This window comes from Crocodylus porosus, unplaced genomic scaffold (genome assembly GCF_001723895.1).
Source record: "Crocodylus porosus isolate Cpor-Errol unplaced genomic scaffold, CroPor_comp1, whole genome shotgun sequence".
NCBI lineage: Eukaryota > Metazoa > Chordata > Crocodylia > Crocodylidae > Crocodylus > Crocodylus porosus.
The window spans coordinates 129,346,658-129,371,488 of record NW_017728906.1 but is presented as its reverse complement, the minus strand read 5'-3'; the positions used below and the strand labels follow the sequence as shown (position 1 = coordinate 129,371,488).

General features: G+C 42.1%; 1 protein-coding gene across 1 annotated transcript in view; it reads left to right on the top strand.

Annotated features, from left to right (window-relative positions):
* The window catches only part of PIBF1 (progesterone immunomodulatory binding factor 1), a 182,403-nt gene that overhangs the window by 98,529 nt on the left and 59,043 nt on the right, over nucleotides 1–24,831 (top strand). The window contains exons 11-14 of the mRNA XM_019529805.1: nucleotides 3,820–3,985; nucleotides 6,538–6,688; nucleotides 13,486–13,576; nucleotides 18,297–18,399. Coding sequence (XP_019385350.1) covers nucleotides 3,820–3,985; nucleotides 6,538–6,688; nucleotides 13,486–13,576; nucleotides 18,297–18,399 — 511 coding nt within the window. The remainder of the gene's footprint in view (nucleotides 1–3,819; nucleotides 3,986–6,537; nucleotides 6,689–13,485; nucleotides 13,577–18,296; nucleotides 18,400–24,831) is intronic.

Here is a 24,831-nt window from a genome sequence, read left to right as displayed (position 1 = left end):
GCACCCACACAGTCCCAGCTTCAGTCCCTCCCACCCCCAGTCCCTATTTACCTGGGGACCGAGCCCGGGTCCATGTCACTGCAGCTTACACTGCTCCTTGGCCTGCATGTGCTGCAGCACCAGAGCAAGGGTCAGCCATAGGTCTTGGTCCATGCCCCGCTCCACCTTTGTACTGCATGTTTTTTTATACCTGGATATCCAGGTATCAAATTTTGAGCCCGCACTACAAATATGCAGCATGAGGAATGTTTTTTTGTTTCCACTGTGCCTCTTCCCACATCTCAAATTGCTTTGAGACGTGGCAAGAGGTACACGCGGGCTTGTCTGGACATGCCCTAGGAGGATAGTAAAACACTGGAACTGGTTATTCAGCAAGGTTGTGGAATCTCCATTCTCAGAGGTTTTTAAGAGTATGTAGTTGGGGCTGGTCCTGCTTTGAGCAGGAGGTTGAACTAGATGACATCCTGAGGTCCCTTCCAACTCTAATTTTCTATGATTCTGTGATTTAGTGGCGTACTGGGGGGGAGGGCACTTGCCCCCCGCAAGTCACAAATGTCACAAGTCACCTTGATCTGAGGAAGGCAGTGGGAGCAGCAGCTGCTGCTGGACTCCTCCCTGTCCTTGAGAGAAATCTAATGCAAAATAGACAAGCTCCCAAGAATTGATTGGAAAAATACAGGTGGGGAAGTAGCAATAAGTTAAAGATCCCTTTTGAGCAGGAGGTGTCTAGAAACCCCTTGCCCTTAGGATGAATTTATTGTATACCAGCTGAGAAGAACTGGCATGATCTTTTAAGAGCTGGCAGGACTGCTGATTGAGAAAACAATTGAAAAACTTGCTCAGAATCTGATTGTACTTAGAAAACCAGGGTGAGATTTTTTTTTCTCCAGTTTTATTGCTTGAATAATTCCTGTCTCCAAATATAACACTTACTTTTCCTTGTATGATCTATCTTATGTAATAAATCATACATCTGTTTTACATACCATATTGACTGGTGAGAGGTGATTTCAGGGTGAAGGCAACGGTTCATTAAAAGCTGAAGAAATCCTACACTAAATTGATAACTTAGTCAATTATTTCATTGATTCTCAACCTTTTTAGTTTCAAGGCACCCCTCAGAAAATGCCAGCTTTTAATTTCTACTACAGAATTACAGAAAAATAATGGAGCGGTTTTTTCTGTTTTCAAGAACTCACACCACAACTATGGATTTCTTTTTGAAATTTCTGGGCTCATGTTGTGAATTGTGTTTGTAAACCTGCAACACCCCTGAAAAAATCTCAACTTTTTTTCAAAATCTTAGGCCACAGCACCCTGGTTGAGAATCACTGGTCTAATTTTAGAAAATCTTCAATTTAGGTAGCCCAGCAACACTACCACCACTGAAAAACATCTATTATATTCTGCAGATGCAATCCTTATTTTGTTTGGTCTCATTAAGATCCACCTGGCAGTGATTTCGATATGTCATTGTCTGTCTTTTCTCCATGCAGTTATGTTCATTTTTCTCTCCCTGCCTGATTTTTAAAGGGTTTACTACCTATTTACTTATAACCAGGAGCACCCCTCAGGTATCTGAATCTTTTCTTAACAAACCACACAAAGTGGTGCTGAGCCTTTTTCAGGATATTTTCTATACCACCTTACTTTTAAGATACTTTTTTCTGTTCATCAGAAGTATGTTCAAACTGCAACCCCATCATGGCTGAATTTCTTTATGTGATTCCTTATGTGAACGTGTGTAGAAGGCACATCTACACATATTCATTAATGCATCGTAATTATGGTGCATTAAGTTTAATACTTGTAATAACAGGTAGTAAATGCACCATAAGCAGCACTGCTGCATGGTTTTTGCATGCCACACTAAGGCGCAATTGAATTAGTCTACTGCACATTTAGTGTCTTGTGTAGACACGCCCAGAAGTCATTTACAACTGCAGCCTCATATTAATTGCCATGGCTGTGTCACTTTTCCATTTGCATCAATTTATTAATCTTCCTGTTTTATTTGCAAAATCCCATTCTTCTCTAGACAAAAACTTTACTTTTTTGTATTTCAAGAGTCTTATTCTATTTTCTTGATTGAAGAAACTCTTACAGAAAGTCTCCTTCTCTTTTTGTTGACATACTAGCACTTCTAAGGGACAAGGTGTTTTTTTCCAGAGGACATTTTAATGGCTATATCATTGTATTCCATTATGCTGCCACACAGCTGGAATACCTCTTTGCCAAATGTCAAAACTTTTTTTCGCTAGAGGGCAGGCCCCTGGCAAATGTTACATTTGTTACACAATAAATTAAAATGCCATATATTCAAGCAATTTATTATGTGATAAAAATGTTGAACTAGCCTCAGATATGGTGAAATAGTCTCAAAGATGTTACTCAGCTGTTGAACATCTCTTTGGCTTGTTTGTGTTGCACATACTTTTGAATATGATTTATTACACAGAGTGATAGGGCTTGGCTTGATCCTCCAGTATCCCAAGGTGCACTGGGATGGTCAAACCATGGGAGGTGCAGATGCACTGGGACTCAGACTTTTCCAGGGATACCTGGAATGGGTTTTGCTGTGAGGTCCACCCCAGCAACAACTCTCCAGCTCCCCTAGCTAGCAAGCACTAGCAGCACAAGCTCACACACTGTATTTTTCCCCTGCAGACTATGTCCCAAGTGAATGTGAAATCATGCACATTGCTCAGTGTTTCCAACATGTGACAAAATTGCTCAGTACCCCTCATACTATGAAAATAACATCTGCCAGGGCCCTTAAATATTTCAGTATCTGAAATCTGTAAGGAAGCTACTTGAATCAGTCTTCCCTTTTGTTACACTTTGCCCTTACTGTGTCTACCAACTCAAATGCCAAAGTTTAAAGGAATGTAGTACAAACTGTTTAGTTAACAGTGGGCAAAACTACTCAGTCCCATCTTCCAGAAAAGGCATTTCATATCAGTCTCTTCGATTTGGATCCATGTTTGTATATATTCAAAGGAAGAACAGTTATTTAGGTTTATAACTGGTTCTTTGAAATAATCTCTTGCAACACAACTCCCATTCTCCCGTTTTCAGTCTTCTTCCCCGTTGTTCTGAATTAGTGGAGAACTGAAGGATAGTTGTGGTTGACTTGTCTGTTATGTCTTTGAATTGAGGGCAGGAGAACACGCACAGTGCAGCCTAATAAATGCTGCTTTTCAGTTTACAGTGCAATGCCTGTGAGGAGCATGCATGTGCATGCCTGAAGAATCAGTTACTACATTTTCTCTGCTTGCTATTTGTTTCTATAGTACCCATATATTCAATACAGCTGCAGCCTGTGCTTTCCACTTAATACAGTTCATCATCTTCATGGCACGCTAAGTTTAATACTGTTGTTTTTAACTAGCCAGCTATTATTTCCAAATATTAGTAGCATGTTGTTTAACTTTATCAATATTTATTAAACTTGCCACAATTTACATTTTTTCCGCTGTATACTATGTAATGAAATAATCTAATATGCTTCTTCTAGATCAAGGGTCAGCACCCTTCGCCAGCACAGGTCACAGGCCAGTCGTCAGTGCAGGCCAGAAGTCTCCTCCCCTCACTCCTTCCCTTTCCCCCAGCCCTTCAGGGGTCAGTTGTCAGATTCCCAGCCCCTCTAGCAAAGGTATAATCATATGCTGCAGAGTAGCAGGCTATTTGTGGGCTGGATTTGGCCTATGGGCCACAGGTTGCTGACCCCTGTTCTATATCTTTTGATCTTTTTCTTTTTTGGATCATAACCATTTTAAGTTTGTTTTTCTTTTTGTTTTGTTTTTCCCCACCTCCCAGGTACAGACAGTTGCAACTCAGCACAGAAACTAAGGTAGCTGAACTTCTCCATCAAAATAAGTTAAAGGCCTTTGAGAGTGAACGTGTTCATCTCCTGCATGAAGAAACAGCCAAGAATCTCTCTCAGTGTCAATTAGAGTGTGAGAAATATCAGAGAAAACTAGAGGTATGCTATAAAAGGACACTTTTACACTACCTGTATGCATTAGATCATCAAATAAAATTGAATGTAACAGAATACATAGGGAAGTGAGATTGGTGCCAGACCCTGTAGAAGTAGAATATCAGATTGAAGTTAAAGGTGACCAGTTCTTCTCTCCTGTAGAAAGTGATAATATGAAAAATAGTGCTGATACAGTTAAAATTCTAAAACCATTCTAAAATAACTTTATTATAAAATTCTTCATATATATCGAAAACTAGAGCATGGCCATTTCTGACTAATGCAATAGTTCCTAGCACTTATGTAGTACAACTAATAATAATTCCAAATTCCTAGAAATAAAACATGTTTATACTACATGATGTGGTAAAATATACTTCCAATACAAAAATGTTCATATACACATATCTTTCAATTTACCTTTTCTATGCAATTTCTATAATGTAATGGAATGTGCCATGCAAAATTATAGTTTTATATAAATATTTTTCAGTATGAACTCAGCACAAGAGTTTTTTTGAAGTGAAATTAAATAATACTGTTCTACAATAGTAACCAAATATTTTAATGCTACAGAATATACGGCAAATATCCATGGTATAGAAAGTATACATGTATGTTATGGTATACCAAAAATTGCCTTTTGGTTACTGAATTTGCTCTATGGCAGGTTGTTATATATTTTTACATTAGAACATGGCTGACTTTTGTGTGTAATTCATTTTTTCAAAAAATATTAATATTATAAGAATAATTCAAAATGTAAAATGAAAGGCAGAATATTTTCTTATTTATAACCAGTGAGAGTATGAATATAGGAAAGAACCAATATTTTTCTCTTGTACACTAGCATGTTAATAATTTAAGAATAACTTAAGTGTCTGTTCCAATGATAATATCCTTTTGCTAGTATAGACTATTTATTCCTGAAAGAAAAAGTGAATAAAGTACTTTAGTACAACTGTGTATATCACAAATTGTGGAGACATAAATATTTCAGAACTAACATCGTACCTCTAATGAGGTAACTTAGGTTGGAACTCTGTACTTCAAGCTTAGTATCTAAAGAAATCAGAGAAGTCTCAGTATATTTACTGTTAGAATTTGTAGCAGCTAATCCCAGTTATACCAGTGATTTAGAACCAGTTTTTCTCCTTGTACACAAATTTTAAATTTTAACTGGTAAGGGACCTGAAGATAAGAGTTTAAATGTATTACATAAAATTGTATAGGCAGACAAGGTTCTTTGCGTGCATCTGATATCTTTTATTAGACCAACTTAAATAGTTGGAAAACAATTATTAAGCAAACTTTCGGGTTCAAAAACCCTTCGTCAGGCTAAGGAAGTTTCAGCAGTTGGTGTGTGCTCTTCCTGGATGGAATGAAAAGTAAAGAAGCCAGAGGCTGGTCTGGTATGCATACAAGACAGGTAGTTAGTGAAAATGTAGATTGAGGAGGCAAAGGGTGAGAGACAGATTTTGTCTGTGTTGGGCTTTTGGTATGTCTGACTGGTGCTGGGTACTAGATGTTTGCTAGTACTGATGGACTTAAAAAACTCCCCAAACCCTACACATATTTGCATTGTATTGACATGTTGGAACTTCAAAGAAGTTGCTGTAACATGTGAAATTTTGTTTTTCTAAACTTGTCCCATTGCCATGGATCTGGTAGGGAATGATTGTGTCCTGGGGGTTAAGGCAGAGGGTGAATATATCCTGGACCCTAGGGGCTTCCCCCTGGCTGATCATAGGGTCAGGCAGGAGGTGACTGGTGATTTCCCTGGGATTTGGAGGTATGCCAAATTCCAGGAAACATGGAAGTTTGATTGTGTCCTGAACCCTGAGCCTTCTTACTGTCTGATCCTAATAATCAGCTGCCCAGTGGGGGTCAGGCAAGGGGAAGTTCCAGGTCTGGGGCATATGCCACATGTCTAATTTGGTGTGATAAAAACCAGCCATGAAGGTGTTCCACATTTAATCATGCAAGAAATGTAATATCTGCCAGGGTCCTACGCTTATCACATTTGAATATAGACTGTTATAGTTGTTGTGTGCATGCCTGTTTTACTTAAATAGTTAGCATATTATGGTACTTTTTTCACTGGTCTTGAAATGTATTATTTTTTTGTTCTCTGTCTTAGTTTAAGTATGTGATTAGATAAACTGCAAAAAAAAATACTTTGATTTTAGTTATGCGGAACGTATTACCTATTTTTCTTAGCCCCTATTTTTTCATGACTGTCCTTCAATGAGGTTATTGGCTGCTTTTTGAAGTAGAAATTAAATTATTAGGGATTTAGTAAACTGCCAAATGACCTGAGAGAATAATTTTGTAGAGGACGCTATAGCTTGGAGAATGGCCACTGCAGTGGCTGAATTGTATATTTGTTGTTTCTTCCATGATGGATTAAAATTACATTTGTACTTAAAAAATAATACAGAATATTTCATCCTCCTCTGTTAGCATGCTGAACCTCTTGTGCTTTCAACTCTTTCATAAATAGCATGTAATACTGAATGCCTGCTCTTTTGACTTGTTCTGCTATTCTTTCACAGGTTTTGACTAAGGAATTCTATAGCCTTCAAGCTTCTAGTGAAACGCGTGTTATTGAACTTCAGGCACAGAATTCAGAGCGTCAGGCAAAACTTGATACATATGAAAAACTAGAAAAAGAACTAGATGAGATAATATTGCAAACGGCAGAAAGTAAGTTCTTCCCCAAATGACACCGTAATTTCTTATGATACTGAGGTTCTCATAAGATGCAAGTTTCTGAGAGAATTTGTAACATATAGTGGAGGTGTTTTAGGCAGAAGTTCAAGATTCAATAAATACATTAAGTATGAATTCTGCAGTGTTTATTGAAAATACTTAATTTTAATACTTGTTGCACATTGGGCCACTGCTAAAAAACTTTTGCTAATTATTATACATTTAAATTTATACTATTACATACTATAGCAAACAATTATCCAACCCTGTCCTGTTTTCTTCTCATTTGTTTATTCTACCTTCCTGTTGTTTTTAAGGGACTCCCAGATTAGTTCTTTGAGAAATAGACTATTTTTTTTATTAAATGCATGTACAGTACCAAACACTAAACAGACCCCTGTTCACTGACTGACGCCTCTGGGTTCCATACTGTAATGAATAAATAGTAATAATTTTGGTTTTAATTCAACAGATTATTAGTATTAACTGGATGTGTGTCAGGGAAAGTTTTTAGATACAGATTGGGTTCAAGATTAAAGCATGACTTATGTTAATGCTTGACAGCATAGAAATCTTGTGAGCTGTTCTAGCAAGATTTTGATCCAAATTGGCAAGAACAGCCAGAGTCTGCCTTCTCAAGTAATGAAATTCTTGCAGCAACATTTTTTTGCCAAAGATTTATACCACCTTAGTTTACTTCCTAACTGGTTTAAATGTCCCTTCTAATTTTGTGTGCAAATGTTGTTGAAGACCTGGATCCTATAACTTGCTATGTTTAGTTATAGGATGCAATTCTGTGTCCTTATGGAGATCTGTAGAAGAGTTTTCCAAAGTTATACTTAAACAATTTTTGGCATGGAAGATTTTATCAGAGTTTAAAGTTAAAATATGCATTCAGTTGGACTGAACATTTTCAGCAACTAAGGAGTGTGGACTTAAAATATATTTACCTCGAGGGTGGCGTGTCTGTCAGTAATTTTGACTCAGTCTAATATTTAAGAATGCATGTTTTATATAAGTTACTGAGAAAAATGTAAGCACATGCTGTTAGAAAATGCACATGATGTTCTGCCTCAGGGGTATTCTTGTGCCAATATCAGACAGTGAGAATGTTTTGGACTTAGAATTTTCCCAAGGAGAGACTCCAAGTTCTAGAATGGTGTCATGCTTCCTTAAGCAGACTTTCTGATTCATCTAGTGATATCGGTTAAAGATTTGCTTCTGGAGTTGAAAGTATTAATATCGCAATAAATATTTTAGAGTTTAATTATACCCCTAAACAATATGTTGCAATACAAAATGTGGAAGCTTTCAAACAGATTTAAATGATAGTCATTTAACATGTTCAGCTTAAAGGAAAAAAGGAAAGAACTCTAATACAAAACTATTTTTTACCTTACCTATTTTTATGTACTATCCAGCAGGTTTTTTCTTAATTCTTTTTTTTTTAAAAGTTCACATAATGATTCTGAAAAGAAGACTGCATTCTTTTGAAATAATTTATTGGTGTTTTCTCCTATTATAGCTTCTATGGTAGCAGAAGCTATGATTAAGGTTGCATTCCAGTTTCCATTGTGGCTCTAGCCCCTCCAGTTGCTTTTAACTTCTTTGAACAGATCCCTGCATGCTTTAAATCTTCCATGCCTGATCTCAGTTCAAATGTGAATTTTTTGGAAATGCCAAAAACATGAGGGGGAAAAAGGCACATTTTGTGCACATATTTCAAATGAAGGCTTGGAATTTATATAAGTTAAATAGTTAAACATTTGAGGAAAAATTGTATAACGTTTTTTAAGATTTAAAGGCATATATTTGATTTAATTTCTCATGTGCTGTAAAAATCCTCCAAACTGCTTTTCAAGGCAATGTGAATGTGATTTAGAATAAATCCTGACCCATCAGACGGTATGGACATGTGGTCTTTTGAAACCGTTCAAATTCCATGACATTATGAAGCACTGGAGAATTGAAGCACTTCAACATCATGCAGCGGTACAGACCCTTCCCAGCTGAAGTACTTCAGAATGGCCTCACATCCATGCTGTGGCAGTGCTCTGAACCAAAGTGAAGCTAAAGAACAGAGACCCCAGCATACCTTTTGGACTAGAGTCCCTGGAGGCTCCTGAAGACTGCTGAGCATAGAGGAAAGAGCATGTTGGCTATCTGCCCCCAGTTTCTGGATGCTCGCTGCTGCATCTGGACTGGTCATTAAGAGAAGAGGTGCTGTCACGTGCTACCTGCTCAGTAGGGATCTTGGTTTTCTCTGATAACAAAACATCCCCAATTTCTGGATTAAAAAAGTAAACCAATATCCACATTTTTTCATGATTAAAATGAAATACCACTTATATATATATATATATAGTGGCATTTCATTTTGATCACGGAAAGATGTAGATTTTGGGTTACTTTTTTTAATCCAAAAATTGGCGATGTTTTGTTATAAGAGAAAATCAGAGTCCCTGCTGCTCAGCCATTGCCAACAGCAAGATGCGTAAGGATGATGACACTGGAAGATGACTTTCTTTGGGACCATCTGCAAGCCAGTGCTTACAGGTGTGCCAGGAACTGAGCAGCAGTTGGTGGGAATGTATAGTCCTGGGGACATGTGATGATTAGCCCTGGTAGCAGAACTTTAAAATGAACTGTGGCATGTTCACAGAGAGCTGGAGCAAGTTGGCCCCTTCATTTGAGTGGCAGGCTGCCAGCATAAGGGTACCCCTGACAACTGCTGTTTGGATGTCAGCCAGCCCCAACAGCCTGCAGTCCATGGCCAACCACTTTGTGAACACAATTGTGAAAAAGGTGTACCATGCCATCTAGAGTGAACTGGCACTGTGATTCCTGTGACTTACAAACCCACAGGAAGTCATCACTAGATTGTGACCCCCTTGATTTTCCAGACTGCATCAAGGCCATTTGTGGCCCCACTTCACCAGTCAGTGTCCTGCCTACTGAAGCTCAGAGAAAATAAACTGCAAGGGGTTTTTCTTCATTTTCCTGCAGAACATTGTAGATGCCTGGAAATGGTTTACCACATCACTGCTACCATCACCTCCAGTGAAGGCATGATGTAGTTAGTAATATCAGTTAATAAATTAGATGTACTTTTCCCCCCTGCATTCAGATTTGAGATGCTCTTACCAAGAAATATTTTTGCCCTGTTTGTTCTGTGCATGTATTTCTTAGAATATGTAATTATGTTAAGCATATCACTGTAAATAATAACACTGTAATTAGTAATAGAAGTAAGAAATAATCATTGTCAGAGATAAAAATTAGTTGTTTGTTATTTGATAGCATTCATGGCATGGTAAAAATAATTTATTCATATAGCCTATTAAGTGATATTAATAAGTTATATTAATATTAAGAGATCCGGCAGCTGCTGAACAAGTGGCTGCACCTGCCACTGAGGGCCAGCAGTGAGATCCTGCATGTCCCCTAATGGCAGCAAGGCACCAATGTCCCCCTCATGAGAGACCTCTACAACATCGCAGTGGTCACCCACGGCTTCCGCCACCTGACCTGCCAGGACCCGACAGTAAGTATTGCCAGCACCTTTGAGGAAACCACTCACAAGAGGATCGTGAGGCAACCGATCGGATGTGACTTGGCCACTTTCCTCAGTGGCTCACTGGAGGACAAGTTTGACAGAGACGGCAGGGACTTTGCCTTGCTGTGTAGCCGAGCCCGCAACGCCATGCACTGCTTTGGGAAGCGCGTCAGCTGGACCTGGACTGAGGAGCACTGGGAGCTGGGAGTCTCCGTGCAACCAGCCTCACACACCGACTGTGTCACTGTGATGCCCTGCATGAGGTCCTTCCTGGAGCGGTTTCTGAAGGACGCTGTCCACAACAAGTATGCCAGCAACCCGAGGGCCAAACCCGACCAGGGCAAGGTGTTCGATATCACCTTCAAGTGAGACTCCAGCAACCACTTCATGCCCAGCAGGAGTTTCATGCGCTTTGTGGACTGGCGCTTCCTCCACCATGCCCGCCTCAACTGCCTGGCTCTGAATGGGGCCATCCACTTCAGCCACCGGGACAAGAGGTGCTGACAGTGCAGCTACCTGGCAGACACCCTCCACCACATGCTGTGCAGCTGCAGGCCGCACACCAGAGCCTGGCAGCTCTGCCACAACACTGTCCAAGACCACCTGGAGAGGGCCATCCCGGCTGCAGTGGGGGAGATCTCCATAAACTGTACTATCCCAGGCTGCGAGAGCCAGATGCACCTCAACATCATCATCATGAACGAAGAGGCCAAGAAGATCGTGATCATGGACATGACCATCCCCCTCAAGAACTGGCTCCAAACCAATGCCCAGGCTCGCAAGCGGGAGAAGTACGCCTTGGTGGCCGACATCCTGAGGGGCCACGGCTACAACGTGATAGTCGATGTGCTCATCGTGGGAACACTCAGAGCATGGGACCTCAGCAATAAGAGTGTCCTGCTTGTCTGCCGAATCTCCCACCACTACGCCACGCCGATGCTCTGTCTCATAGTGTCTGATACGATCCACTGGTCCTGTGACATCTACGTGGAGCACATCATGGGCCACCACCAGTACAATGACCCTGCCAGACTGACCACCACCAGACCCAGAGGGGACCACCTGAACCCCCATCTGCACCTGATGGACTTTGAGAGGAATCATCGACTGACCACTCTGCACCATCCAAAGAGGACCCCTGCGATGAGACTCTATATGGACTGATAAACTTTCTTCAACCTGCTTCTTCCACCATTGTGGACCATTGTACGGGTTTGCATGTATCTATCCTCTTTCTCTTTCAGCGTCATGAACCCCCTCCCTCGACTTCCCCTACCCCTGGGCTGAGTTGGCTCACATTGTATTTTCTGTAAACCAGTTGCATTCCCCTCCTCACCCCCATCCTTCCTATGTTAGTCCCTCGTTTGAGTGATCTGTCTTTCCCTACTGGTTTTGTCAACTTTTTGGGTTCATAACTGTTAATGTCTACTAATAAAATTCAATCTGTTCTTAGACTATGTAATTATGTTAAGCAATGACTGTAAATAATAACACTGTAATAAATAAACGAGGTAAAAAATATTCATTGTCAGAGATAAAAATTAGTTGTTTATTATTTGATAGCATTCATGGTGTGGTAAAAATAATGTATTAATATAGCTTATTAAGTTATTTTAATTTGCATTTTTAATGTGCAAGAATCTAAATTAATGGGCTATACCAGGATGTCAAAGATAAGTCTCTGGGCCAAGTCCAGTTTGCTGAGCCCTATCATCTGGGTCATGGTGAGGCCTATGCGTCATGGATTGGCCCCACATGCTGCATGTGGCATGTGTAGCTGCTGTGGGCTGCACACAAAATGTAACATCCATATTGGACTGATCATAGGTGCCAGATTCAGCACATGTACAACATACATTATGTGCCCTGGACTAGCCCCACATGCCTCATGTAGCATGTGGCACCAGGATTTGCACACTATGTGTGACACACAGGATTGAAGCCAGCACATGTGCTGAATCAGGCACTTGGGGCCAATCTGTGGGCTCAGTCTAGCCTGTAGATTAGCCCGACACCTCTGCAGACCCAGATAGGTTTGAAACCCCTTCACCACAGATATCAAAGATACACCCCATGGGCCAGCATGGAACCCTAGGATCTGGCCTGTGCGTCTTGGGCCATCCCCATGCACCACATGCAACACACAGTGGCACCAGCATCACACACTGCATGCAGCACACAGCGCCAGCACAGGGTGCATGTTTTATTCAATGCCTGTGCTAGCCCTGTACACTGGTTTTGGGGCCAGATTGGGCCCACAGACCATCCCTGTGCGTTGGAACCAGATTGCAGGGCTGCTGTGGCCTGGGTGCACATGAAACATGCACCCCACACTGGCCCTATGCGCCACATGCAACCTGAACCCCAGACCAGGGCTGGTATGTGCTGTGTGCAGTGCGGGGCTGAACCTAATGCTCAAGCTTCATGCAGCACAGGGGGATGATCCAAGGGGTGCACTACAGGCAGTGTCCCACTGGTCCAGCCCTGTGCGCTGGCTCTGGGGCCAGTCCAGATCAGGCCCACAGACTTGCCCTATGCACTGAAGGAAGAACATAGGGCTGATCCGGCACAGGCACCTCATGTAGCACATGCCCCAAGCTGACTCAGTGCATGAGCTCCAGGCTGGTACTGGTGCATACAGCACATGGTACACAGGACTGGTCCAAGGCCCATGTCACATGCTGAAAATACTTATTATATACTTGTGTAATATAAAATAACTCAATGATGCTTGTTTGAAAGTTTTGAAAATGAATCGGACTTCCAAAAATAAATTTTAGAGAATACTTGGTAGTGTTAGAGTGCTATGAATACTTGTGCATTTATAGAAAGATGAACTTGATGCCTTTTCCATTTGATGTTGTTATAATTGGTGTGGCACAATTGTTTATTTCTGAAGTTGAGAGAGAGAGAAAACAAAGCTATAAAAAGAAGACATGAGTCCTCAAGCACATCTGTTTTCCTTTCATGTTACATAAGTAGTACATTTACTGCAAATATAAAAAGTGAAGATCCTGACAGCATCGTAAGAGTCTATAGCTTCAAATTATTGTTTAGTGTATATAAACATACTCCACTGAAGTCAGTGAAGTTGTACGGGCTTACATCAGCCAAAGTTCTTTACTATAGAGAAAGTGTGTGGTCCTAATGGAATTACTTAGGGGTTGATTTTCTTTAACTGTATTCTTTAAAGAATTTTAAAGATAATGGATTGCATCTTTTTATTTGCATGCAGTGGAAAATGAAGATGAGGCAGAAAGAATTCTGTTTTCCTATGGGTATGGCGCTAATGTTCCTACAACAGCGAAAAGGCGACTGAAACAAAGGTGAAAAAGATCTCAATAGTTTTTCTATTCAAGCTAAACTGAATGAAAATATATTCATTATATAGTTATCACTTGGAAGGCACCTAACTTGCAACACACAGTAACCTTTTATGGTGACCTTTTATGACCAGGTCACCAAATCCTTAGATGCAGGTTTAGCAGTGGATATAGTCTTTCTGAACTTTAGGAAGGCCTTCGACATGGTCTCTCACCCCATTCTCATAAAAAAAACTAGGAGATTGTGGTGTTGATGCCTACACAGGCAGATGGGTCACTAACTGGCTGGTGGGCCGCACTCAGAGAGTGGTGGTAGATGGCTCTTATTTGACCTGGAAGGATGTGGGCAGTGGGGCTCCACAGGGCTCGGTTCTGGGGCCTGCACTGTTCAGTATCTTCATCAGCGACTTGGACAAGGGGGTGAAAAGCACCCTGTTCAAATTCGCAGATGACACCAATATGTGGGGAGAAGTGGGCACGTTAGAAGAAAGGAATAGGCTGCAATCAGATCTAGATAGTTTACAGGGGTGGGCCAATGGGAACAGGATAGGGTTCAACACTGACAAGTGGAAGGTAATGCACCTGGGGAGGAAGAACCAGCAGCATACTTACAGGCTGGGGAACTCCCTTCTCATCAGTGCCGAGGCAGAAAAGGACCTAGGAGTCATCATTGATGCCACAATGAACATGGGCTGACAATGTCGGGATGCAATCAGGAAGGCCAACCATACCTTGTCGTGCATCCACAGATGCATCTTGAGCAGGTCCAGGGAGGTGATCCTCCCCCTCTACGCGACACTGGTCAGGCCACAGCTGGAGTACTGCATCCAGTTCTGGGCGCTGCACTTCAGGAGGTATGTGGACAGCATGGAGAGGTTCCAGAGGAGGGCCACCGACATGACTAGGAGTCAGCAGGGCAGGCCCTACGAGGAGAGGCTATGGAACCTGAACCTGTTCACCCTCCACAAGAGAAGGCTGAGGGGGGATCTCATGGCAGTTTATAAAATAATCAGTGGGGAACAGCAGGCATTGGGAGAGTCCCTGTTCCCCCCGAGCACTTCCAGGAATGACTAGAAACAGCAGACACAAGCTAGAAGAGGGTAGATTCAGGCTAGACATTAGGAGGTGCTACTTCACTGTCAGGGCAGCTAGGATCTGGAACCAACTTCCAAGAGAAGTGGTGCTGGCTCCTACCCTTTAAAAGAAGGCTAGATGAACACCTGGGCAGGGTCATTTGACCCAGTACCCTTTCCTGCCACGGCAGGGGGTCAGACTTGATGATCTGCTCAGGTCCCTTCTGACCCTACCAACTATGAAACTATAACTTAAGTGTTTCACTGGTGTTCATAAAATTACCTAATCTACAGAAGTAATGTTATAAAACAGGACATGATAACATGGCCTATATACCTAGGGATCTGGGGGATTATTACTTCTACAAAATGTGTATTTCAGAAAGATAGGTTATTGTTGATGCTTAATTATGGAAAACCTTAAAAAGCTGCAAAAACAAACATGCTAAGCTATTTAGATTTATTACACATGGAAATTTATTTTAAAGTATTCAGAAAACTACTGTATTTTATAATGTAAAATTGTGAAATCAAAAGTGCAAGTGTCACAGAGTAAGTCAGGATTTTGGATCGCTTCTCGGCCTCTTGAAGGCTCAGATCGAGTGAAAACATTTATTCTTATCTCGTATGAATTGCGCACAAAGTTATAATGTCTAGCTTCTAGGCACTTGGTTTCTTGAGCTGTGTCCAAGCAAATCTGTGCACGGTTCCCAGCTCCCTGAACTCCTCCAGACAGGCGGGTGCTGGCCCAGGCCTCCACACCCCCAGCTGGGACTAGGTGTTTTATTGGTTACCTGTTTAACTGATATAATTAGAGGAGGTTAAACAGATAATTTTTTAAACAATATTTACATCCCTGCTGTCAGTATCCCGCTGTCACATTTGGTATTCACAGCCTGAAACCCTCTTCTGGGCTTAGGCATGCAACTCAACCCTTTCAAAAATAGAACAGGTGTCATTTTTTTTTTCTTTTAAGAAATAGCTATAAGAGGAGCAGGGACTTGTGGTGTCCCTTGTTATTAATAGCTTAATGGCTGTAGTATTCACCCAGTGTATAAGCTCTGTTCAGCCTAATGGGATTCAAATCCACATGTTGCATGTCCAGAAGAGTGTCCTAAACAACTGCCTGGTATAAAGACAGCGTCTACCTTTTCTATTGAAACTGTGCTACTTTGGGAGGGGGAAAAAAGAAAACCCCTCATTATTCATTGTGCCAGAAAGGAAGTAAAAGTAAGTATGGCTCTGTGGCCCTGTGATGAGAATAATGCAGAGGCAGGCAAAATTCTGTCTGGCCCGTAGGGCCCCTAAACAATTTTGAAAATTAATATTTATCTGCTCCTGGCTGCCTGTCAAAGATGACAGGAACCGGGGGTAGTAGGACCCAGAGGAAGCCGGCAGGACCCAGCAAGAAGGCTGGCCCAGCCCTGCCCACCCCAGCTCTTCCCCTCACCTAGAAGCCTCTGCCTAGCAGAACCTTCTGGCCAGGGCCTATGGAGCTCTTCCCACCTCCCTGCACTGGAGGCATATTCAAGTAAGGGGGGAAGGGAGAGGGCCGCAGAGCTCGCCCCAGTCTTTGGAGCCAGGCTGGGCCAATTCCCACTGAGTCCCACAGTCCAGCCATGCAGCTGAGAGCCATGTGGTGCAGGAGCAGCTGGCGGGTGGGCAGGGAAGTGCTGAAACCAACATCACACAGGGGGGAGGGGAGTGACAGTGGTAGCGAGTAGACATGCTGAACGCAGTAACAGTTGGGCAGGAGCGCGGGGCCAGCATCAGTGGGGCCCAGGGCGATGTGGCAGGGGCTCTGGAGCCCTTTCTCCCTGCTGGTGCAGCACGACTTGGCCCCATAGACCCCTGCCAGCCCAGGGCCTGGGTCCTGCACTCCTGCTGCCCCACCCTGGGCCTCGCCAGTGCTGGCCCTGGGACACTGACGCAGGCCCCATGCTCCTTCCTAGCTGTCACTGCATTCCACGTACTCACTCACTGCCACTCCCTCCCACCTCTGTTTTCACCGCTTCCCTGCTCACCACTGCCTGCTCCTGCACTGCATGTCTCCTGGCTGCATGGCGAGACTGTGGGCAGACAGGGCCCGTGCTGCTAACCCAGGGCCAGGAGCGGGAGAGTGTGTGTGTGTGTGTGTGTGTGTGTGTGTGCGCGCGCGCGCGCGCGCTCGTGCATGCTGTGAGGGAGGGAGGGACAGAGTGTCACGTTCATAGGGCGAGTCCCACATGCACACCCCACCATATACCTAAACCCACACCTCCCCTCGCACTATCATATACGCAGACCCCCAAACCTACCCCCACACACCTCAGCCACCTTCCCCCCACACAGCCCCTTAGAAACCCCATATCCACACGTACCCATGTGCTTCCTCACCCCACACCCTTCACCACACCCCACATACCCACACACCCACAGCCCTCTCCAAACCTATACCACCCCCATGTCTCCCACCCCCACGTTGTAGAAGCATAATACTTCATTTTAAGCTATTGTGAAATCACCTGTGTACATTACACAAACGCACATAAATCAGGAGAAAAATATTTTTTGAAATCAAATTAATGAATGTTGTTTATGTTCAGTTTTTAGAATATAATTTGGGATTTTTCTGGTTCCAAGACAGCAAAACCCTTTGCTGAAAGGAGTACTTCCAGGGGCAATGAGAGGGACTTCCGGTGGCAAAGGTTAGGGGTTGATATTTGATGGGAGATGTTTTTATGAACCTTCCCAGTCTTAAAACCCAACTCACCCACATCCTGAGTACCATGGATACTAAGCTGTTATATCATTTGGTCACCATTAATGCTGTCACCATGTTTTGAATGAAAATTGCTGTTGCTAGGTGTGCGATAGTGTACTTATTACTTTCTTCAGAAAGTAGTATTTCTGAGCATATCATAGAAAATTAGGTTGAAAGGGACCTCAGGAGATCATCTAGTTCAATCCCCTATTCAAAGCAGGGCCATCCCCAGCTACATGCAGAAACAATGTTAGTTGTTTAAGGAACTTTATAACTTAAGTTCCAAGTGACATCAGGAGCCTGAGAGGTTATGATGATTGCACACTTGGATTTAAACACATACATTTTATCTAATTTCGACTTCATGTGCTCAGTCCTTTACAGGATTTGGGTCTGAGATATGTTTTTAAATCTCCTTTTAAAGTGCCAGTCAAGTAGTATGTTAAATCACTTGTGAGGTATATAAAACAAGTTTAATCATTTTATTTTATGAAAATGATTGAGTGTTACACTTTTTGGCTTTCCTTTCCAATTCACATAGAGGTAATTGGTGGAAGAAGCTATTGGCTATTGTCACATAAAAGCTACTTATTCTTTGTTAGTTGAAGCATTCTACTATAATTACGTACAACACTAGTATAATGTTATGCAAATAATAGAGGTAATTTATAAAGAAATGTCTTAGTTGCATTACAGTGGGAATATTAACTTTACTGCAATTAAAATCTGTAACATTGAACTCTGATTACAATTTTGACCATAATAAATAGTTTTTAGTGTACATTTGTACTTAATTATATTTAGGCATGAATGAAAGATATAGCAGGCAGCTTCTAAGGCGTAAATATGAGATTGTTTTGGAAAACATTCCACTTGATCTTTCTTTTTTTTTTTTTTATTGGCACAGTGTTCACTTGGCAAGAAGGCTACTGGAGCTAGAAAAGCAAAACTCACTGCTTATAAAAGACCTGGCACATCAGAAGGAACAAGCAACACAGATTTCACAAGAGGTAAATTGCTTGGATAAAAGAGAAAATATATAAAAAGGTTATAAATATGACTAATCAGCTCTTTCCAGAATATTTGTTTTTACACGTATTATATTATATATTGTTGTTGTCACAAAATTACCTTACAATTAACAAAAACATGTTTATGCTAGATCTTTTCAAAGCTACTTACATTATGTTTTAAAACAGATCAAAAACGAGATTATTTTATAGACTAAACAAGAATGTAAGCTAGACAAAGTTCTGATTTCTGAACAGATGACCAACTAGCAAAACTAGTTTAGTTTTCTCTTTGCTGTTAATTGATACGCGTTACTTTTTACACAGATCTGTTTTCTGAATCCCTTTTGAAGACATTATGTATCTCTAAGGATCCTAGTTTTCGCTGATTAAAAAAAGCAATTTTCAAATTAAAAAAGTAACCCCAAATCCACATTTTTCAATTATTAAAATGAAACACCAGTAATAAGTAAATAAATAATTTTTATATATATAGTGGTGTTTCATTTGAATCACAAAAAATGTGGATTTGGGGTTACCTTATTTAATCCAAAAATTGGGGATTTTTTTAAATGAAAAAAATATGTCCACTCTCCTCTCTCCTCTTTTTCTACATTGTTCAGACTCTGAAGTCTTTGAACACAAATCTGGGATGTATCAGGGTGATAGCTGATGCTGTAAAGGAAAGGTCTATATATTTTTTACAACTTTCTTGTAACAAAGTAAATATAATAATTGATTGTATAGTATTTTGATATTTTACAATTCATTTTTTAATCACTTTTTTAATCAAATTACACATGTAATTTAGACCCCAAGAGTGAGTAGTGTAAGCACTCTGAAACCCCACAGATTCCTAGATTTTTGTTTTAAGAATTGTGTTTTCTTTCAGACTCATCTTAAGAACCAGTTTCATCAGTCTTATATTATCAGATGAAGCATTACAATCATAATGGCTTCCCAAGTTAAGTCATCTGTGAGGTTGACTAATTTCTTTTTAAGACCATCCTAGCCTTTCATTTGGATAACAGAACCTCACTGTGTCTTGTTAAATATACTTTTAATTTTGAAAAATCTATGACTGACATTTTAGTGGCATATTATAAGGCTACTTTTTCACACTTTAAAAAGATATGTTGAAGGTAGGTTTACAGTAATCTTGAACTGGGAGGACATGTGGAAGGACTCTCCTCTCTCAGACTTCTATTTAATTTCTATCTTCTGTTTAGAAACTAAACTTTCCTTGGTGCAGACACCTCTGTGAATAATGTCCGGTATTAAAGCATGCTACAATCTTTCCAATCTGCAACATGTAGAGCTCAGGTAGGTTCTTTACCACAAACCATTGACGTGCATTTGCCCAGCAGTTTCCAAATATACAGATAAAGGCAAAGCAGTCCTTAAAAGCAGGTCACTCTCAATCTTTTCCACAAAATCTACCCAAGGAAGACCAAGAAATTTCCTGAATCTTTGCCCACATTGTACATGCAAGGTGGTTTAAATAAAGTATGTCTATATCTGCACCAGATTTTTACAGTCTCACTTGCCACAGTGCAGAGCAGTGGAACAGTCAAAGTACTACACAAACTTTCACAACCATTTTATAAAACCACAGCAGGATGATCAGTGAAAGCTCCTATAGCAGCATATAAAGCCAAAGTTACCTCTCAGATTTTATATGGCGCTGAAGTATGGGCCGCTAGTAATGATGTAGACATACCTCAGAACAAGTTTCTTAGGGCTCTTCTGGCTCTTCCTGTCTCAACTCCTGCATCTTTTTTGAGATTAGAGATGGGAATGGATTCTATTTTAACTAATATTATTAGAATGACGGGATTTTGATTTAAAATCCTTCCCTTTTTACCATCTTGTCTGCTTAAATTATGCTACATAGAAGATATTAATAATCCCCCACCTCTCCAATCACCGTGGTTAGCTTTTCTTTCCCATACTTTTGCATTTTCTGGGATGGGATACTATCTCAAAAATAATGAAAGATTTTTCTCCCCCATAGAAAAGGTTCAGGTTTTCCAGAGGATATGAGATATTATCAGGCAGAATGATTTTGCAGTGCCTAGGGCTACTCATATTGCCTCTTTATGTATGCTTTGGAAATTAGATTGGGGGGAAAAAAGGGTATTTACAGTTGGATCTCAATAATAAATGATGATCCTCTTTGACTAGACTCAGGACCAAACATGCCCACAGCTGTACTGGCTGGACGTAGATTTTCCATTCCAAGGGCTAAAAGTTGTTGTCCACTCTGTCCAGGAGTTTTGGGAGATACTATCCACTTTGTTTTAGAATGTTCTTTATATAATGACATAAAGAGAAACTATTTATTACCATTCTTGCAGAAATAGAAACATTTTTCAAATAAACATGTATCTGGCTTTTACGGCAAACAGATCCAAATTTAGTAAACAGTCTTGCAATTTTTGCTTATAAGGCTGAGGCGATTAGCATTAAATATCCTTTATTACTGATATGACTGATACATTTTAACATTAGATTTGATTTTATTGTCTCAATTGTGCATCTGTGTACAACAATATTATAGATTCGTATCTTTATTTACTACCTTACTTATATTAATATTTTTCTGTTGGGCTCTATTTTTAGTATAATATTTTTAGTTCGGTTACTTTGTTCAAACTTACTTATATTATGGTCATATGCATGCTATGTCATTTTCAGGAGCATGACATTTAGCCAGAATCCTTAATAAATGGAAATTGAATTGAACCTTCACAATCGGACTACACAAGAGTTATGTTACCTTCACTGGATTACTTCTATGCAGTTGCAGCAAATGGATACCAGCCCTACAATTCTCTCTCCACATCCCTAACCAAATTTCCTTTCTGAGAAAGACAAAAGCCAACAACTCTTGCTGCCAGTCTGGAATGTGGGAAAAGACTTTCTTAGTCCTGGGTGGCAATTGTGTTGGCCTAAGATTTGGATATCAGAGGAGGATCATGGAAGGTCCTTGCTGAGCGTGTTCAACTAAGCTCTGAGAGCCACTCTGAAGCACCAGTGTCTTGTGTATCAGCATTACCGACGCTTTAGTTCAAGCAGCCCTGACAACATTTTGAAGCATGGGGACGCTAATGCATGAGACACAGAGGCTGGCTGGGGCATGGTAATTACCACTCTCCAGCAGACTCAATCTAGTTTGCTCCATCACACTGTAATTACAGCGCATCCAAGCAACCTCACAGCATGTCTACAAGCACCCTTTGACATAGAGTTTTCTGTTGTACTGTTTGGGACATCAGCCTTGACACTATACCCCCTCACCTTTGAAGAAGAAAATACCCGCTTTCCCTTGACAGACTTGCAACTGGTGGGTGTAACCTTCCATGCCTCTCCCCCCGAGAGTTGTGCATCGGCCAAGCTACTGGGAGCAGCCTTGGGTCAGCTTCCCAGGGGTCTCTCCTGCCACATCTTTGATGATAAATGGTATTCTAGCAGGAGGATGGTGTCTGGTCCCATCTCCCCTGGTACTCTGCCTTGGTTGTCCTCGCGGCTATTGCTTCTTGGGGCCCACCTAACACCAACTGTGATGTTGCCCGTTGGGATTAGTGTTCTGGCCCTCACCGATGCTCAGTTTCTTAGGAGCTGCAGCCATGGGGTACAGGTGGTACTTTCATCGACCATCTGCCGCGGTCCTTCTGTGCTTCCTGGTTCACACGGTGCCTGACTCTGCCCAGGCCTCAAACCCCCTTGTCGTACTGTTTCCTCCCCAGGTTTAGTACCTGCCATCTGCGTCCAGATTCTGTCTCCGTCATCTCCACCAGTGTCCCAGTCTCTGCTGTTGCTGGCCTCGGTCAATGTCAGCCTCATAAGCGACTGCTTGGGCCCTCACTGGCCCGGCTTGCTCTCCATGCTCCCTCTCTGGGGCCCCACCACTTTCCCTCCTCTTCAGGGTACTCTGGGCTCTTTGGCCTCTCTGGGCTGGTCAGGGACACTACTTCCAGTCCCCCTGGCTTCCTTCCTTCCAGGCCTTTTATCCCAGTGCTGGGTTGCCACCTGGCCAATCGCCCCCGACATGCTTTTACAAAGCACACCCAAACAGATGCGGTAGCCATTCCCGGCTCCTCCCAGCTCCGCCACAGGCTTTTGCTTTGACATGGTTTCACTTCCGCTGCTATCAGCTGCTGGTGCAGCATCCTTCCACCTCTCTCCTGCCTCCAGTAAGCTTCTTCCACAATGGGGTATTAAGAAGCAGCCAGCACAGCTTTGTCAAGGGTAGGTCATGCCCAAAAAACCTGGTGTCCTTTTATGACCAGGTAACTAACCATCTGACAAGGGACATGAGGTTGACATCATTTATCTAGACTTCAGCAAGGCCTTTGATACTGTTTCCCATGAGATATTCTCAATTAAGCTGGAGGGTACTGGCCTAGACCAGTCTACAGTGAAGTTGGTTGACAGCTGGCTCAGAGGCTGATCCCAGAGAGCTGTAATTGATGGGATGGCCTCATCCTGGAGGGCTGTCTCCTGTGGTATCCCCCAGGGATCAGTGCTTGGGCCCGTGCTCTTTAACATCTTTATCAATGACTTGGATAAGGGAGTGGTAAGTGCAGTAATTAAGTTTGTAGATGGCACCAAGATGTGGGGTAGTGTGGGCACATCTAAGGAGAGGATAAGGATCCACGATGATCTTGACAGACTGGTCCTATGTGCTGAATGCAGTCAGATGAGGGACAAGTGCTGGGTCCTTCATGTGGGCAGGAAGAACCTTCACTATAACTACATGATGGGTGGTGGTCCACTGGCTGACACTGCAGCTGAAAGGGACTTGGGGGTGGCAGTTGACCAGAAGATGAATATGAGCCTACAATGCGATGAAGTCGCCAGGAGGGCAAACAGAACTCACGTGCATCGGCCGATTCGTTGCGAATAGATCCATAGAGGTACTCCTCCCCATCTATACAGTGTTGGTGAGGCCACAGCTTGAGTACTGTGCCCAGTTCTGGGCACTGCACTTCAGGAAGGATGTGGATAAGCTTAGAAGGGTACAGAGAAGGGCCACCCATATGTTTAGAGGCCTGGAGGATAGGTCCTATGAGGAGAGACTCTGGGAAGTGCGTCTGTTCAGTCTGTATAAGAGAAGGCTGAGTGGTGATTTGATAGCTGCGTACAAGTATGTTGGGGGTGAACACCAAGATCTAGGGGAGCAACTCTTCAGAAAGGCACCCCTTGGGAGGATGAGGACCAACGGGCACAATCTCCTTGAGGAAAGATTTAGGTTAGACATAAGGACAAGCTTATTTTGTGTAAGGGTATCTAGAATCTGGAACATGTTCCCAGCAGAGGTGGTACAGTCGCCATCACTGGAGGTGTTCAAGAGGAGGCTGGACAAGCACCTTGTAGAGCTCGTTTGAGCCCAATAACCTCCTGCCCATGGCAGGGGACTGGACTTGATGATCTTACAGGTCCTTCCGGTCCTTCTGTTCTATGATTCAGCCTGACACATGTGTGCAGTTACCATTATTAACTAAATTTATATTGTCATCAAAGGATGAAGTCACAATTTGTTTTGAATAAGATCTCTTTTCCATGAAACCATGTTGTTTGGCATTAATAATATTCCCTGCCTTAAATCTTTATTAACTAAATCCTGTATCAGCTTTTGCCTTTTTTTTAAATCTGGGATTGATTTCAATTTACCCAACATATAATTAAGGCCTACTGAATTAATGGCAGAATTTGGCTGCACAGTGGCTCCTTTAATTTTGCAGGTTCCCCCATACACCAACACCCCCTCCCTCCGATTGGCAGAGAGGCCCTGCCTCTTGATCAGCAGGGAACTGAAAACCATGGTTTTCAAATATGACACTGTTTTTGCCTCCTGGCAGGTCAGTACCAAGCAGCAAGGTCATTGGGACCCCTCAATCAGCAGTGGGAGGTGGGAGAAGGGGAAATGCATGGGGGAACCTGCAAGCTTAGAGGATCTGCCGCACCACCCATTTCCTCTGTGAATTCAGTAGGACCCTACCTATAACAATCCAAATCATTTTGTAATTGATGAATAGTGGCACCCCATTGGTCCTCTTTAAGTGTTCTGAATTTTTTCTATATTCTGAGATATAAACAGCAGCATTTTTATTCGCTTACCCAGCACTTCAAGGACTTTTGGTACAAGTCATAGAGAAGGGACCTTGAGAGGTCATCTAGTCCATCCCAGTGCCTGAGGTAGGATCATCCCTACCCAAGCCATCCCATACAAATCCATTGTATGACTGTTAGCAAAACCACAGTCAACCACACATCCAGGAGGGGCCAGCAGGAGACTGCATGCTTAGGGGCAACCAACATGGGTTCATCAGTGGAAGGTCCTGTCAGACCAACCTGGTGGCCTTTTATGATCAGATCACCAGATCGTTAGACGCAGGGGTAGCAGTGAATATAATCTTCCTGGACTTC